Source organism: Neoarius graeffei, chromosome 2, assembly GCF_027579695.1.
Source record: "Neoarius graeffei isolate fNeoGra1 chromosome 2, fNeoGra1.pri, whole genome shotgun sequence".
NCBI lineage: Eukaryota > Metazoa > Chordata > Actinopteri > Siluriformes > Ariidae > Neoarius > Neoarius graeffei.
The window spans coordinates 79,602,542-79,615,405 of NC_083570.1; the positions used below are offsets into that span (position 1 = coordinate 79,602,542).

General features: G+C 42.2%; 1 protein-coding gene across 1 annotated transcript in view; it reads left to right on the forward strand.

Moving 5' to 3' along the window:
• The first annotated feature begins 1,016 nt into the window (after positions 1–1,016).
• Positions 1,017–12,864, forward strand: part of unc45a (unc-45 myosin chaperone A) — a 40,614-nt gene continuing 28,766 nt past the window's right edge. The window contains exons 1-3 of the mRNA XM_060915008.1: positions 1,017–1,189; positions 1,586–1,787; positions 5,456–5,631. Of these exons, the coding sequence (XP_060770991.1) occupies positions 1,586–1,787; positions 5,456–5,631 (378 nt within the window). The 5' untranslated portion in view covers positions 1,017–1,189. The remainder of the gene's footprint in view (positions 1,190–1,585; positions 1,788–5,455; positions 5,632–12,864) is intronic.

The following is a 12,864-nucleotide window of genomic DNA, read 5'->3' on the forward strand; positions in this document are numbered from 1 at the left end:
TAGTTGTAATACTGTAAGGACGTCTCTAAAATCTAACTTTTCTTTATTAAATATTTTGTTGGTTTATTATTTCATAATAAGTGTACCCATACGAAAAAGAACAGTAAAGAACTTATAAGAATTTACCACTGTCTTAGTAGTAAATCCTTATAAATATAAGGATAAATCCTTATAAGGATTTATAAATAAATATATATGCCATGTATGATTTACTCCTGAAAGTGGCCCATTTTGCATTTTCCTCATACAAATTTTTTATGAAAATCTAGTATGAAGTGAACATTGTGCATGGTTTTTACAGATAATGTGTATGATGAATTACACCGTCTTTGTATGCTTCATGTAATGTTTGTAGTTTTAAATTATATTTTACAATTTAAAATGTATATGCCTTTTATATGTAAATCCACATATGTTTGTGTTGGATTTACATATAAAAGGCATGTACATTTTAAACTGTAAAATATAAATGGGCCACTTTCAGGAGTAAATCATACATGGCATATATATTTATTTATAAATCCTTATAAGGATTTATCCTTATATTTATAAGGATTTACTACTAAGGCAGTGGTAAATTCTTATAAGTTCTTTACTGTTCTTTTTCGTATGGGTATGTTGTACTCCTCTGTGTGTGTGCAAATAAAACTGACACTTTCATTTCCATTTCAAGAGGACCGTGTATAAATCCCAGCATTTATTAAAACACAGCACTTGTTTCTACAAATGCCGTACATAACAGTGCAGAGTTCCTCCAAACTGCCTGTGTGCACTCCGCCTTTTATGGTAATATTATACAGGAAAAAGAGGGCGGGTCTGAATCAAACGTCATCAACATGCACCCTCAGAAAGAATCCAGGAAGTCAAAATTTCCCACCCGTATTCATACAATCCCGCCTTCTACAGGCCTATTGGCGAATGTCATCCAATGTCTGTACAATGATTGGTTAGTAGTTCACTTATTCATTACTTGTAGCCAATACTGGCGCAAAATAGAAGTGTTTGTAGCAATGCGGGTATGGAAAACAGAAAGCATCACTGAATGCTCCAGAAGACCAACAGTATAAAGAATAGTTGTGTTAAATGATAATAAGATAAATTAGTGATTATTTAGAGGGTAAAACTGGGCTTACGGTGGTAGACTGCTGAATGTAAGACCGTCTAAAGCAGTACACAAACGCAGAGAAAGGTAAGGTGAATTAATACATTATAGACAGATTGATAAGGACCGAGGTTACATGCGCCGTTATTTGCAGTGATTCTGTATAAACTGGTGATGAGTGCTTATTGCATTATATGACATTATTATCACATTTCATAGTGTGTAATGCAAAAAAAAAGAAGACACAACCAGCCTTAAGTACACTCTCAGAAAAAGGCTGCAGAACTGTATTGTTCTTATTTGAGTTTTAAAGGTATAACATTACATTTCATAGAGAAAGATAAGCAAGAAGAAAAGGTACTTTGCTGAGAATGTAGGTAGACTATTATACTTGTACACTTACAGTACAAGTACCTACCCCAGCTTTATACATTATTAGCTACTTCATCAGTGAATGTTGTGCCCTGTTTTCCCCTTTTATAGATGAGTCAAGACTCCTTAGCCCTGAAAGAAGAGGGAAACAACTTGTTTAAAAGTGGTGATGTCCAGGGAGCTCTGAGCTGCTACACCAAAGCTCTGAAGCTGAGTGAGAGTGAATCTGAGAGCGCTGTGCTGTACCGAAACCGATGTGCCTGCTACCTCAAACTAAATGACTTCAACAAGGCCAAGGTGGATGCCAGTAAAGGTACACTAGTCTAGGCAAAAAGATATGGAGCCCCACAAGTGACATCCCTTATTAATAAAAATAATGCCTGGCCACAGCTTGTTAAAGGGTACCCGTAGTGAAAAATAAATATAGGCTAGAAATATTACACATTTTGCACAAATGCATTTTGACTACCCTGTATTGTCGCACTGTGTCACATAAAGCAGTGCTTTAAAATTCTTTTGTGTTCCCACTCACTTAAGTTCCACTCAAGGCTGCAGCCATATTGCCATTTTATGGCTAGAGTCAGAGGTCAGTCAGTGCGTTTACATGCACATAGAGAAAATCGAATTTCTGCTGTTGCTCGACTGAAATCGAAGTTCTAAATGCCATGGAAACACCTTAGCTAGGCTGAAATTGAACCGAACTTGATTTCTCGTAATCGAGCTACACGACCTAGATTATGCGATTTTTGCCAAGCTACTTAGTGCATGTAAACCCTATCGAGCTACGTAGTCGAGCTACTTACTTCAGCACTGCCCCTTCCGGGAGTGACGAGACCACAAGCGGGAAACACAACAGCCTCGGTCGGCATGACAACAGTAGTAGCGAGCAGCAGAAGAGGTCAGGAGGAACAAACGAAGAAGAGAAAATGGCGAGCAGAAACGTGCACTTCTGGAGCAATGAGGAGACAGAGTTCATGCTCATTCAGCTTAAGGACTTGAATATATTAAAATTCATGGACGGGAGAAAAACTTGCAATGGAGAACACGGAACTGATAACTTTGTTTACACTCTTGAATAGCTCTTCTTCATGACGACAACCGGAAGTGTACCAACACGATGGGGCGTGTAGCGCCACCTGTGGCTCGGGTGCACAATGTACCTCACACAATAGCTCGATTTCCTTGTGTGCATGTAGGATTGGATTTCTCTGGCACCCCTGCTGGGACCCTTTGCTTGATTACCGACAGCAGCTCGATTTGGATGTGCATGTAAACGTACTGACTGAGTGTGATGTAGAATTGTTGATAGGTTTCCTGTACCTTGATTGGCTCGCTGTTCCTGACACCACGATGTAGCCAGATGTACAAAACATTGTTGAAAAATGGCAACATGCAAAGCCTATGGTTACAGGAATAATAAACATGATGATAAGGGAAAGCATTTTTTTCTGTGTGTGTATACACACAGTGGTGCTTGAAAGTTTGTGAACCCTTTAGAATTTTCTATATTTCTGCATAAATATGACCTAAAACAAGATCAGATTTTCACACAAGTCCAAGAGAACCCAGTTAAACAAATAGGACAAAAATATTATACTTGGTCATTTATTTATTAAGGAAAATGATCCAATATTACATATCTGTGAGTGGCAAAGGTATGTGAACCTTTGCTTTCAGTATCTGGTGTGACCCCCTTGTGCAGCAATAACTGCAACTAAATGTTTCCAGTAACTGTTGATCAGTCCTGCACATCGGCTTGGAGGAATTTCAGCCCATTCCTCTGTACAGAACAGCTTCAATTCTGGGATGTTGGTGGGTTTCCTCACATGAACTGCTCACTTCAGGTCCTTCCACAACATTTGGATTGGATTAAGGTCAGGACTTTGACTTGGCCATTCCAAAACATTAACTTTATTCTTTTTTAACCATTCTTTGGTAGAACCACTTGTGTGCTTACGGTCGTTGTCTTGCTACATGACCCACCTTCTCTTGAGATTCAGTTCATGGACAGATGTCCTGATATTTTCCTTTAGAATTCACTGGTACAATTCAGAATTCATTGTTCCATCAATGATGGCAAGCCGTCCTGGCCCAGATGCAGCAAAACAGGCCCAAACCATGATACTACCACCACCATGTTTCACAGATGGGATAAGGTTCTTATGCTGGAATGCAGTGTTTTCCTTTCTCCAAACATAACGTGTGTCATTTAAACCAAAAATTTCTATTTTGGTCTCATCCATCCACAAAACATTTTTCAAGTAGCTTTCTGGCTTGTCCACGTGATCTTTAGCAAAGTGCAGACGAGCAGCAATGTTCTTTTTGGAGAGCAGTGGCTTTCTCCTTGCAACCCTGCCATGCACATCATTGTTGTTCAGTGTTCTCCTGATGGTGGACTCATGAACATTAACATTAGCCAATGTGAAAGAGGCCTTCAGTTGCTTAGAAGTTACCCTGGGGTCCTTTGTGACCTCGCCGACTATTACAAGCCTTGCTCTTGGAGTGATCTTTGTTGGTCGACCACTCCTGGGGAGGGTAACAGTGGTCTCGAATTTCCTCCATTTGTACACAATCTGTCTGACTGTGGATTGGTGGAGTCCAAACTCTTTAGAGATGGTTTTGTAACCTTTTCCAGCCTGATGAGCATCAACAACGCTTTTTCTGAGGTCCTCAGAAATCTCCTTTGTTCGTGCCATGATACACTTCCACAAACATGTGTTGTGAAGATCAGACTTTGATAGATCCCTGTTCTTTAAATAAAACAGGGTGCCCACTCACACCTGATTGTCATCCCATTGATTGAAAACACCTGACTCTAATTTCACCTTCAAATTAACTGCTAATCCTAGAGGTTCACATACTTTTGCCACTCACAGATATGTAATATTGGATCATTTTTCTCAATAAATAAATGACCAAGTATAATATTTTTGTCTCATTTGTTTAACTGGGTTCTCTTTATCTACTTTTAGGACTTGTGTGAAAATCTGATGTTGTTTTCGGTCATATTTATGCAGAAATCTAGAAAATTCTAAAGGGTTCACAAACTTTCAAGCACCACTGTGTGTGTGTGTGTGTGTGTTATAAACCAATCAGTGGAGGAAAGCATATTCCCTAGTACATTAAAAATTGCCATTGGAGCTCCTATTCATAAATCAGGTGATAGACAGGAAGTTAGCAACTACAGGCCCATCAGTATACTATTTGCCATTTATAAGCCCATATAATCTCTGAATGTCTTTTAAAAAAATTTTTTTAATCCAATCAGTGTGCACACTGATCATGAACCCTCGCATCATTTAGAACATAGTGGGATGTTGATAGTTTGTTGACAACCCAGTTTACACAAAGATTTGATTTTCTTTTTGCAAAAACAAAACCCTCACTATATAGCTGCATGGACTGAATTTCTCAGGTTTTGAAACTGGATGCCGACAAAGATGCCCCTTTTCCATTTCAGAATGGCAGTTCTGTTTCAGACGAGGGATTCTGTGATTTCTGTGTTTTTTCCGTGATCGCAGAGAATCATCATCCCTGTTGATACAAATTATTTTTGTGGGAACAACACAATAATCATGTATGGCTGTAGCCACACACAATTATCTCATTCCTATGCCTTACTATGTAATGGCCACTCTTTAATTACCACATGTTACTAAGTTGTGGCAACACTCTATTTTTATTAAGTAGATTTGTCACCAGCAGAGCTCTCTTAAAAGTCCAGCTGTCATATGATTTTCAATTTATAGGACAACAGCACTGACAGTAATCTATGATGTATGCACACATAAGATTACAATAGAATCACCTTTTATCCTTCAGAATCAATATTGCACATATCTAACATAATCACTACATTAAAGCAGCACAAGCATAATTGCCAGAATAATCACAGATGGATTTCAAAGCAAATTTAGAAACAAAAAAAAAATAGCATAACTCCTGAAATTTGTGAGCCTAAACTGTGGTGTTTTTGACCAGCACTTGAAACAGACCCAGGTGATCTCAAGGCCCGGTTCCGGCGTGCACAGGCTTTACATAAGCTCGGGCAGCTGGATCAGGCCTTCCTTGATTCACAGAAATGTGCACAGCTGGAGCCCAAGAATAAGGCATTTCAAGAGTTGCTCAGGCAACTCAGTGCTGAGATCCAGCAGAAGGTGAGATCATTTATATTCATCTGATACATGCTGGGCTTGTTGCTAACTGTAATATTTACCTAGGATTGGTTCCTTCTGCATATATACAGTGAATTGCCAGTTTCGTAGGTACACCATTCTTTTATCTGCATTTATATCCCAATGCTGTTGATTGGTCAGAAAGTAAAAAAAAAGTAATTTTTTTTTTAAATAATGAAAATAGTTTTAAGAGTAGTGAAGACTAATATTTTATAATTTCTAGAGTGATAACTCATTCGGGGCGGCACGGTGGTGTAGTGGTTAGCGCTGTCGCCTCACAGCAAGAAGGTCCTGGGTTCGAGCCCCGGGGCCGGCGAGGGCCTTTCTGTGTGGAGTTTGCATGTTCTCCCCGTGTCCACATGGGTTTCCTCCGGGTGCTCCGGTTTCCCCCACAGTCCAAAGACATGCAGGTTAGGTTAACTGGTGACTCTAAATTGACCATAGGTGTGAATGTGAGTGTGAATGGTTGTCTGTGTCTATGTGTTGGCCCTGTGATGACCTGGCGACTTGTCCAGGGTGTACCCCGCCTTTCGCCCGTAGTCAGCTGGGATAGGCTCCAGCTTGCCTGCGACCCTGTAGAAGGATAAAGCGGCTAGAGATAATGAGATGAGATGAGATAACTCATTCACAGGAACTTCTATGGCAAATGCTCTGCATAATCTAAACCCGATAAACAGATTAAAAATGTTTTGTTATTTAACAGTGAAAAGTGTACTCATTGTTTTGGTGAACTTTCTGGAAGGAGATTTTTAGTTAACTGTTATGGAAGGAGTCTTCAGTGTCAGCACTTTGTAACAGTCAGTGCTATTGAAGCTATTATAAAGCTATTCCTTTAAGTGTTCTGCTACAATAACATGTTATAAGGAGAAGTCCAATAACCCCCCAAGAGGCTTTTATGTATATTTTGTGGAACCAAAAGCGACACCAGTACTGATGGTGTGATACTCTGACCGCTAATCCCAGGCCAGTTGTGCGGGCTCTGTGGAAGTCCCTAATGAGCTCTGGGTCCAAAATGTGCTGTACTGGGACCCAAGAGCATTCCTTGGGCCCATACCTTCCCAGTCCACTACATGCTGGGTACAGACACGGTGCGAGTGTAGTATGCACCTAACTGTATAGGCCAGAACCCCGTCAATGATGCGCAGCAGGGGTGGTACTGGTCAAGCTGGGGTTGCCATTGGACTGTAAAGGACTGGCTTCAAGTATGAGACATGGAAGGTGGAATTGATCCTCAATGAGTGGGGAAGAGCCAAGCAGTATGACACTGGGTTGATCTTCCAAAGGGTCTCAAAGGGCCTAGTGTACCGTGTGGCCAACTTCTTGGACTCTAGCCACAAGGGAAGATCCTTGGTGGCTACCCAAACCCACTGGCCAGGTCAGAAGCTTGGGGCCAGGTGCTGTCTGTGATTGGCCAAGCGAACCATTCTCTGAGTGGTAGTTTGCAGGGACAACCTGGCCCTTTGCCAGGCTTGACAACAGCGGAGTACAATGTGCTCCGCTGCCGGGACACCTATCTCCTGCTCATGGTCTACAAATATGAGTGGGGGTAACGGAACTGGCACTCAAAAGGTGACATACCTAATGACGAGTGCCAAAGAGTGCTGTGGGCATATATTTTAACCAGATCAAATACCGTACCCATGATGCAGGGTTGTCAAATACCAGGCACATGAGAGTGTGTTTCAGGTAATGATTCACAGACTCTGTTTGGCTGTTGAATTCAGGGTGGAACCCTGAAGAGAGGCTCACAGTGGCCCCCAGGAGTTGGCAAAAGGCCTTCCAGAATCGGGCTTGTGACCTGCAGACCCCAGTCTGAAACCACATCGACCGGAAAGCCATGCATCCTGACCACATGCTGTAGGTGTTCTGCCATCTCTTTGGCTGACAAGAGCTTGGGCAGTGGGACGATCCTACAGGTTTTGGAAAACCAATCTATGAGTATCAGTGTGGGAAATAAGGAATTTTAAGCAGACTGTCACAGGACAGACAAGTCTGAAATGTCTGTCCGTCCAAATTTCAGCCTGTCCGAATGACGGGCCAAAGGCCCAGAACACTGCGGCTGGGGGTCCGGGACCCACCTTAGGGCCCTGGAAGCTGAAGGGCTTTAGATGCCTGGAGATGGTTTCTCAGCTATTTCCAGGCACATTTTTGTGATTTTTTTTTTCTTTTTCAAAGGCCAAATTACACTAGACATTAGTTGCTAATTACACTACAAATTGAATATAATTTACAAGAAAATGTCTCAAGATTCAAGAAAAACATGCTGAAAGTTATATCCAAGAAAACAGTAGTACGCACAGGTCAGTTCCATGTCTAGAAAAAAGTATGGGGGGCAAGGATGTTCCAGTTGGTTACAACTTACTGGTACTCGTATATAGATATTATAATAACTCATGAAACATTGTCAACAATAACTTTCTTTCTACTATGTTTATAATAAGTATATAAGAAATTTAGTAATTAACAATACAAGTATTCTGATATAATAGAGTTAAAATTTTGAGTATGAGATTCAAAGTAACTTTGTAATAAAATGACTCAAAACTAGACATGGTAATATCATTTGCCATTCAGACTAAAATCTCCTGGACTTAGAAAATAGAAGAAAGTAAAAACTCCATTAAAATATAAATCTACATCCTACAAAGCATATGACTATGACTGTTCTTATTATGAATGAAAAAATGCACATCATAACATAACCATTGATTGGCAATTTGGCACTTAATACTCTTCTGCAAAGTTTCATGTAAACTGAACTCTTAATCAATTGACTGGATCAATCAGATACTGTCAATCATAAAACACTAGTTCAACTGCATCGTACAATAAAAACAACAGTGAATACTGAGTATTTATTATTATTATTATTATTGCCTTACAGTGGTGCTTGAAAGTTTGTGAACCCTTTAGAATTTTCTATGTTTCTGCATAAATATGACCTAAAACAACATCAGATTTTCACACAAGTCCTAAAAGTAGATAAAGAGAACCCAGTTAAACAGTTTGGACTAAAGAGTTTGGACTCCACCAATCCATGGCTTGCCATCATTGATGGAACAGTGAATTCTGAACTATACCAGCGAATTCTAAAGGAAAATGTCAGGACATCTGTCCATGAACTGAATCTCAAGAGAAGGTGGGTCATGCAGCAAGACAGCAACCCTAAGCACACAAATCGTTCTACCAAAGAATGGTTAAAGAAGAATAAAGTTAATGTTTTGGAATGACCAAGTCAAAGTCCTGACCTTAATCCAATCGAAATGTTGTGGAAGGACCTGAAGCGAGCGGTTCATGTGAGGAAACCCACCAACATCCCAGACTTGAAGCTGTTCTGTACAGAGGAATGGACTAAAATTCCTCCAAGCTGGTGCGCAGGACTGATCAACAGTTACCGGAAACATTTAGTTATTGCTGCACAAGGGGGATCACACTAGATGCTGAAAGCAAAGGTTCACATACTTTGGCCACTCACAGATATGTAATATTGGATCGTTTTCCTTAATAAATAAATGACCAAGTATAATATTTTTGTCTCATTTGTTTAACTGGGTTTTCTTTATTTACTTTTAGGACTTGTGTGAAAATCTGATGATGTTTTAGTTCATATTTATAGAGAAATATAGAAAATTCTAAAGGGTTCACAAACTTTCAAGCACCACTGTATTTAGTGTGCCACTCAAGTAGAAGGAGGTGCCTGTACATTTTGGCAGGACTAGGACTTTTGGTGGCCGAGTTATGGATTTTTAAATCCCTGCGCACGAGCGGCTGGAGCCAGGGCTCTTGCTAAAGCTTTCTGCAATCTGCGCTCACTCCTGACATTGGATTGGGCCATGCCTGGACTTATTCAAAAGGTGTCGGGGAGAGGGAGGTGCCTGTAAAGTTTGGCAGGGCTAGGACTTTGGGTGGCCGAGTTATGAATTTTTAAAGGCTGGCTTGAGCCAGGGCTCATTTTAAAGTTTTTTCATGGTTTCCAGGGCAAATAGCAGGCTGAGCCGCAGTCGGAGCAGGTCATGCCTGGGCTGGTTCGAAAGGGCTTGGGGAGAGGGAGGTGCCTATAATGTTTGGGGCTAGGAACATCGGTGGCCGAGTTATGAATTTTTAAATTCGGGTCCGCAGAGGCCCCTGTTTCACAGGTTGTGTTACGACATAATGTATTCACCCAGTGTAATTATTTGGAAGAAAATTAGAAGTAGATTAGACCCATACATTTACAATTTTTCATGGGCCATCTGGTTTGATGCTTTTGAAATGCAGACGGACAAATGCGAAAATTACAGATAAATGTCCGCCTGTCTAGGTTTATTTCCCACAGTGAGTATAATGGACATTCCCTGCGATGCTGGCAGTGAATCCACCGAAATGTGGGACCAAGAGCGGGAAGGCATGGGCAGAAGGTGCAGCAAGCCAGATGGCTCCTTATTCTGGTTACATACCTGACAAGCCGCCACATAGGCCTGGACATCCCTATCCATACTAGGCCACCAGAAATGTTGGCGCAAAAATTCCAACATCCTGGCTGACCCCATGTGTGCTGAGAGAGAGGATGTGTGGCCCCAGGCCAGTGCTTGGGGAGGTACAGCTTCTTTGGCAGGTCCCCACCTGTGTCCTGCTCATGCTGGAGTGCATCATAAGTAGCCTGCTTCAACCCCCAGTGTAGAGGGGCAGTTATCTGTGGAGGGACAATGATGGGCTGGGAGGAGAGTTCCCAAGCTTCCGGGTCCCACACCCTTGAGAGGGCTTTGTACCCAGTCTGTACAACAAAACAAATTTTAACCAAGAAAAGAACAGTGACCACCAGGCCTACCATAGGTTTAAGTGCTTGACTTGTGAAATGTAGGCTAGGTTCTCATGGTCTGTCCAGACTGTTACCTGATGCTTAGCCCCCTCTGCTTCTCCGAGGCTAGTTTCACAGCCAGGAGCTCCTTGTCCCCAACATTATAGTTTCTCTCTGGTGGGGTAAGGTGGTGGGCGTGGTATGCACATGGGTGCAGCCTCTGGTCAGAACCCCCATGCTGGGAGAGGATGGTCCCCATACCAACATCCATGGCATCCAACACGTGATTGGAGCAAAGGGTCAAAGGTCGTCGATAACTGGAACCTCCCCCCATTTTTGTTTAGAGTAGGTTGAAGGGCCCTGATGTAGATGGCTTCTTTTACTCCTCTAGTGAAGAAATCTAGTTCACTGTCTAGTATTTCCACTGTGTTAAGCATGACTGTATGTCCCAGTGATTCTAGATGGATGTGTTGTGATACCTCTAATGTTGTCAAGGTGGGTCGTTTGTGTTCTGAGAACCTGGTTTTCAATGAGAGTTCTGTTTCTCCTATGTAACTTTCTCTGCACTGGCCTTTGGAAGTTTTTCCCTGGCCAGGAATCCGGTATACAATCCCAAGAAGGAAAAGTACGGTAACCCAGATGGGTTACCACTCCTCATCCATAAAATTGCCTTTGGACCCTGAATCGATTAAGGCATAAAGGTCAACGGTCTGATACCCCTTTTCCACCAGATCAGTTCCAGGGCTGGTTCGGGGCCGGTGCTGGTTCACAACTCGTTCAACTTGCGAGCCAGCTGAGAACCAGTTTGCTTTTCCATAGCTCGCGGTGCTAAGGGGAGCCATGTCATTACATCACTGTATACATCAGTTACGTCGCTGTATACGTCAGTTACGTCGCTACGTTTGCATAAACCTTGGTGCGAATATCGAAGCAAAAACAACACGGAAGCAGCAGCAGCAACAACACCACCACCAATAATAATGGATGACTTCGCGTTTGTACAGCTGCTGCTTCTCGTCGCTTAAAAATGGTGATCTTTCGTGGTCTTGTTATTGTTGTTGGTCTTGACAACTCCGCCCCCCCCGCTGACATAAGCGGTTCTTTCCTCTGGCCCAGCAGAGAGTTGGTGCTAGCCTGGAACCGGTTTTTCTGGCCCCAGAGCCAGTTCTTTGTCAGTGGAAACAGAAAACCCGGTTCCAAACTAAGCACTGGCCCCGAACTGCTTTGGTGGAAAAGGGGCATGACACTCCCCCTTTTTTTTTTCAAATAGCCTATTTTTTTTCTTTTTCTCTCTCTCTAACAAACCTCAGCAGAGCATGGTTTTGCAACCCCAATTCCAAAAATGTTGGGACACTGTGCAAAACAGAATATGAAGATTTGCAAATCATGGAAACCCTATATTTCTTTGGAAATAGTACAAAGACAACATAGTTGCTGCTGTGATCTGAGCCCTCAAATGGTTTTGTTGTATAGTAATGTGCAATGACAATAAAGAATCTATCTATCTAGTTGAAACTGAGAAATTTTGTTTTTCGAAAAATATATGCGCATTTTGAATTTGACGTCGGCAACACGTTTCAGACAAGTGGGGACGGGGCAACAAAGACTGAAAAAGTTGTCTGTCGTGTGTCCGTCTGTCAAACCCCCCCCCCCCCCCCCCCAATTTGGTTAATTGACAATAGGTCAGTAACAGGTCAGAGAGGCTGAGTCTCTCAGAAGTGAAGATGGGGAGAGGTTCACCACTCTGTGAAAGACTGAGTGGGCAAACAATGCAACAATTTTAAGAATAACGTTCTTCAATGTAAAATTACAAAGAATTTGGGGATCACATCGTCTTGGGTATATAATAGATTCAGAGAATCTGGAGAAATCTCTGTATGCAAGAGACAAGGCTGAAAACTGGATGCCTGTGATCTTCAGGCCCTCAGGCGACACTGCATTAAAAGCAGACACGTGTCTGTAGTGGAAATCACTGTATAAGCTCAGGTGGGGTTTACATTAGACCGTATCAGCGGATCATCAGATTAACGTTTTTAAAACGATTAGCGTGCACACAGCAACGCCAATACACGATTCGCCTGCACACAGCAACGCCAATACACAGATGCGCTCGGCTCCGCAGGCATCCTGCGCTCCAAATCACTCCGCCCTGAACAGCGAGTGCCCTCTGGAGGGTGCGCACTCCGGCCCTGCGCAGCTCACAGAGCGCGCGAGTGAAGTGCACGAGCAGTGATTCGGGACTGAGCCTCTGTGTGTGTGATCTCAGTGCATATCGGGCATGCGCGTCACTTACCACTTGCAAGTGGAAGGATGGCAAGCCTAAAGACAATCATAACTACACAATGGGCAGTATTTGCATCAGTATTTGCAGTATTTTCATACTTTTATACTCTTTTTAATGAAAGGTGATACAAGGCGGAAGTCCGCGCCGTTTTTCA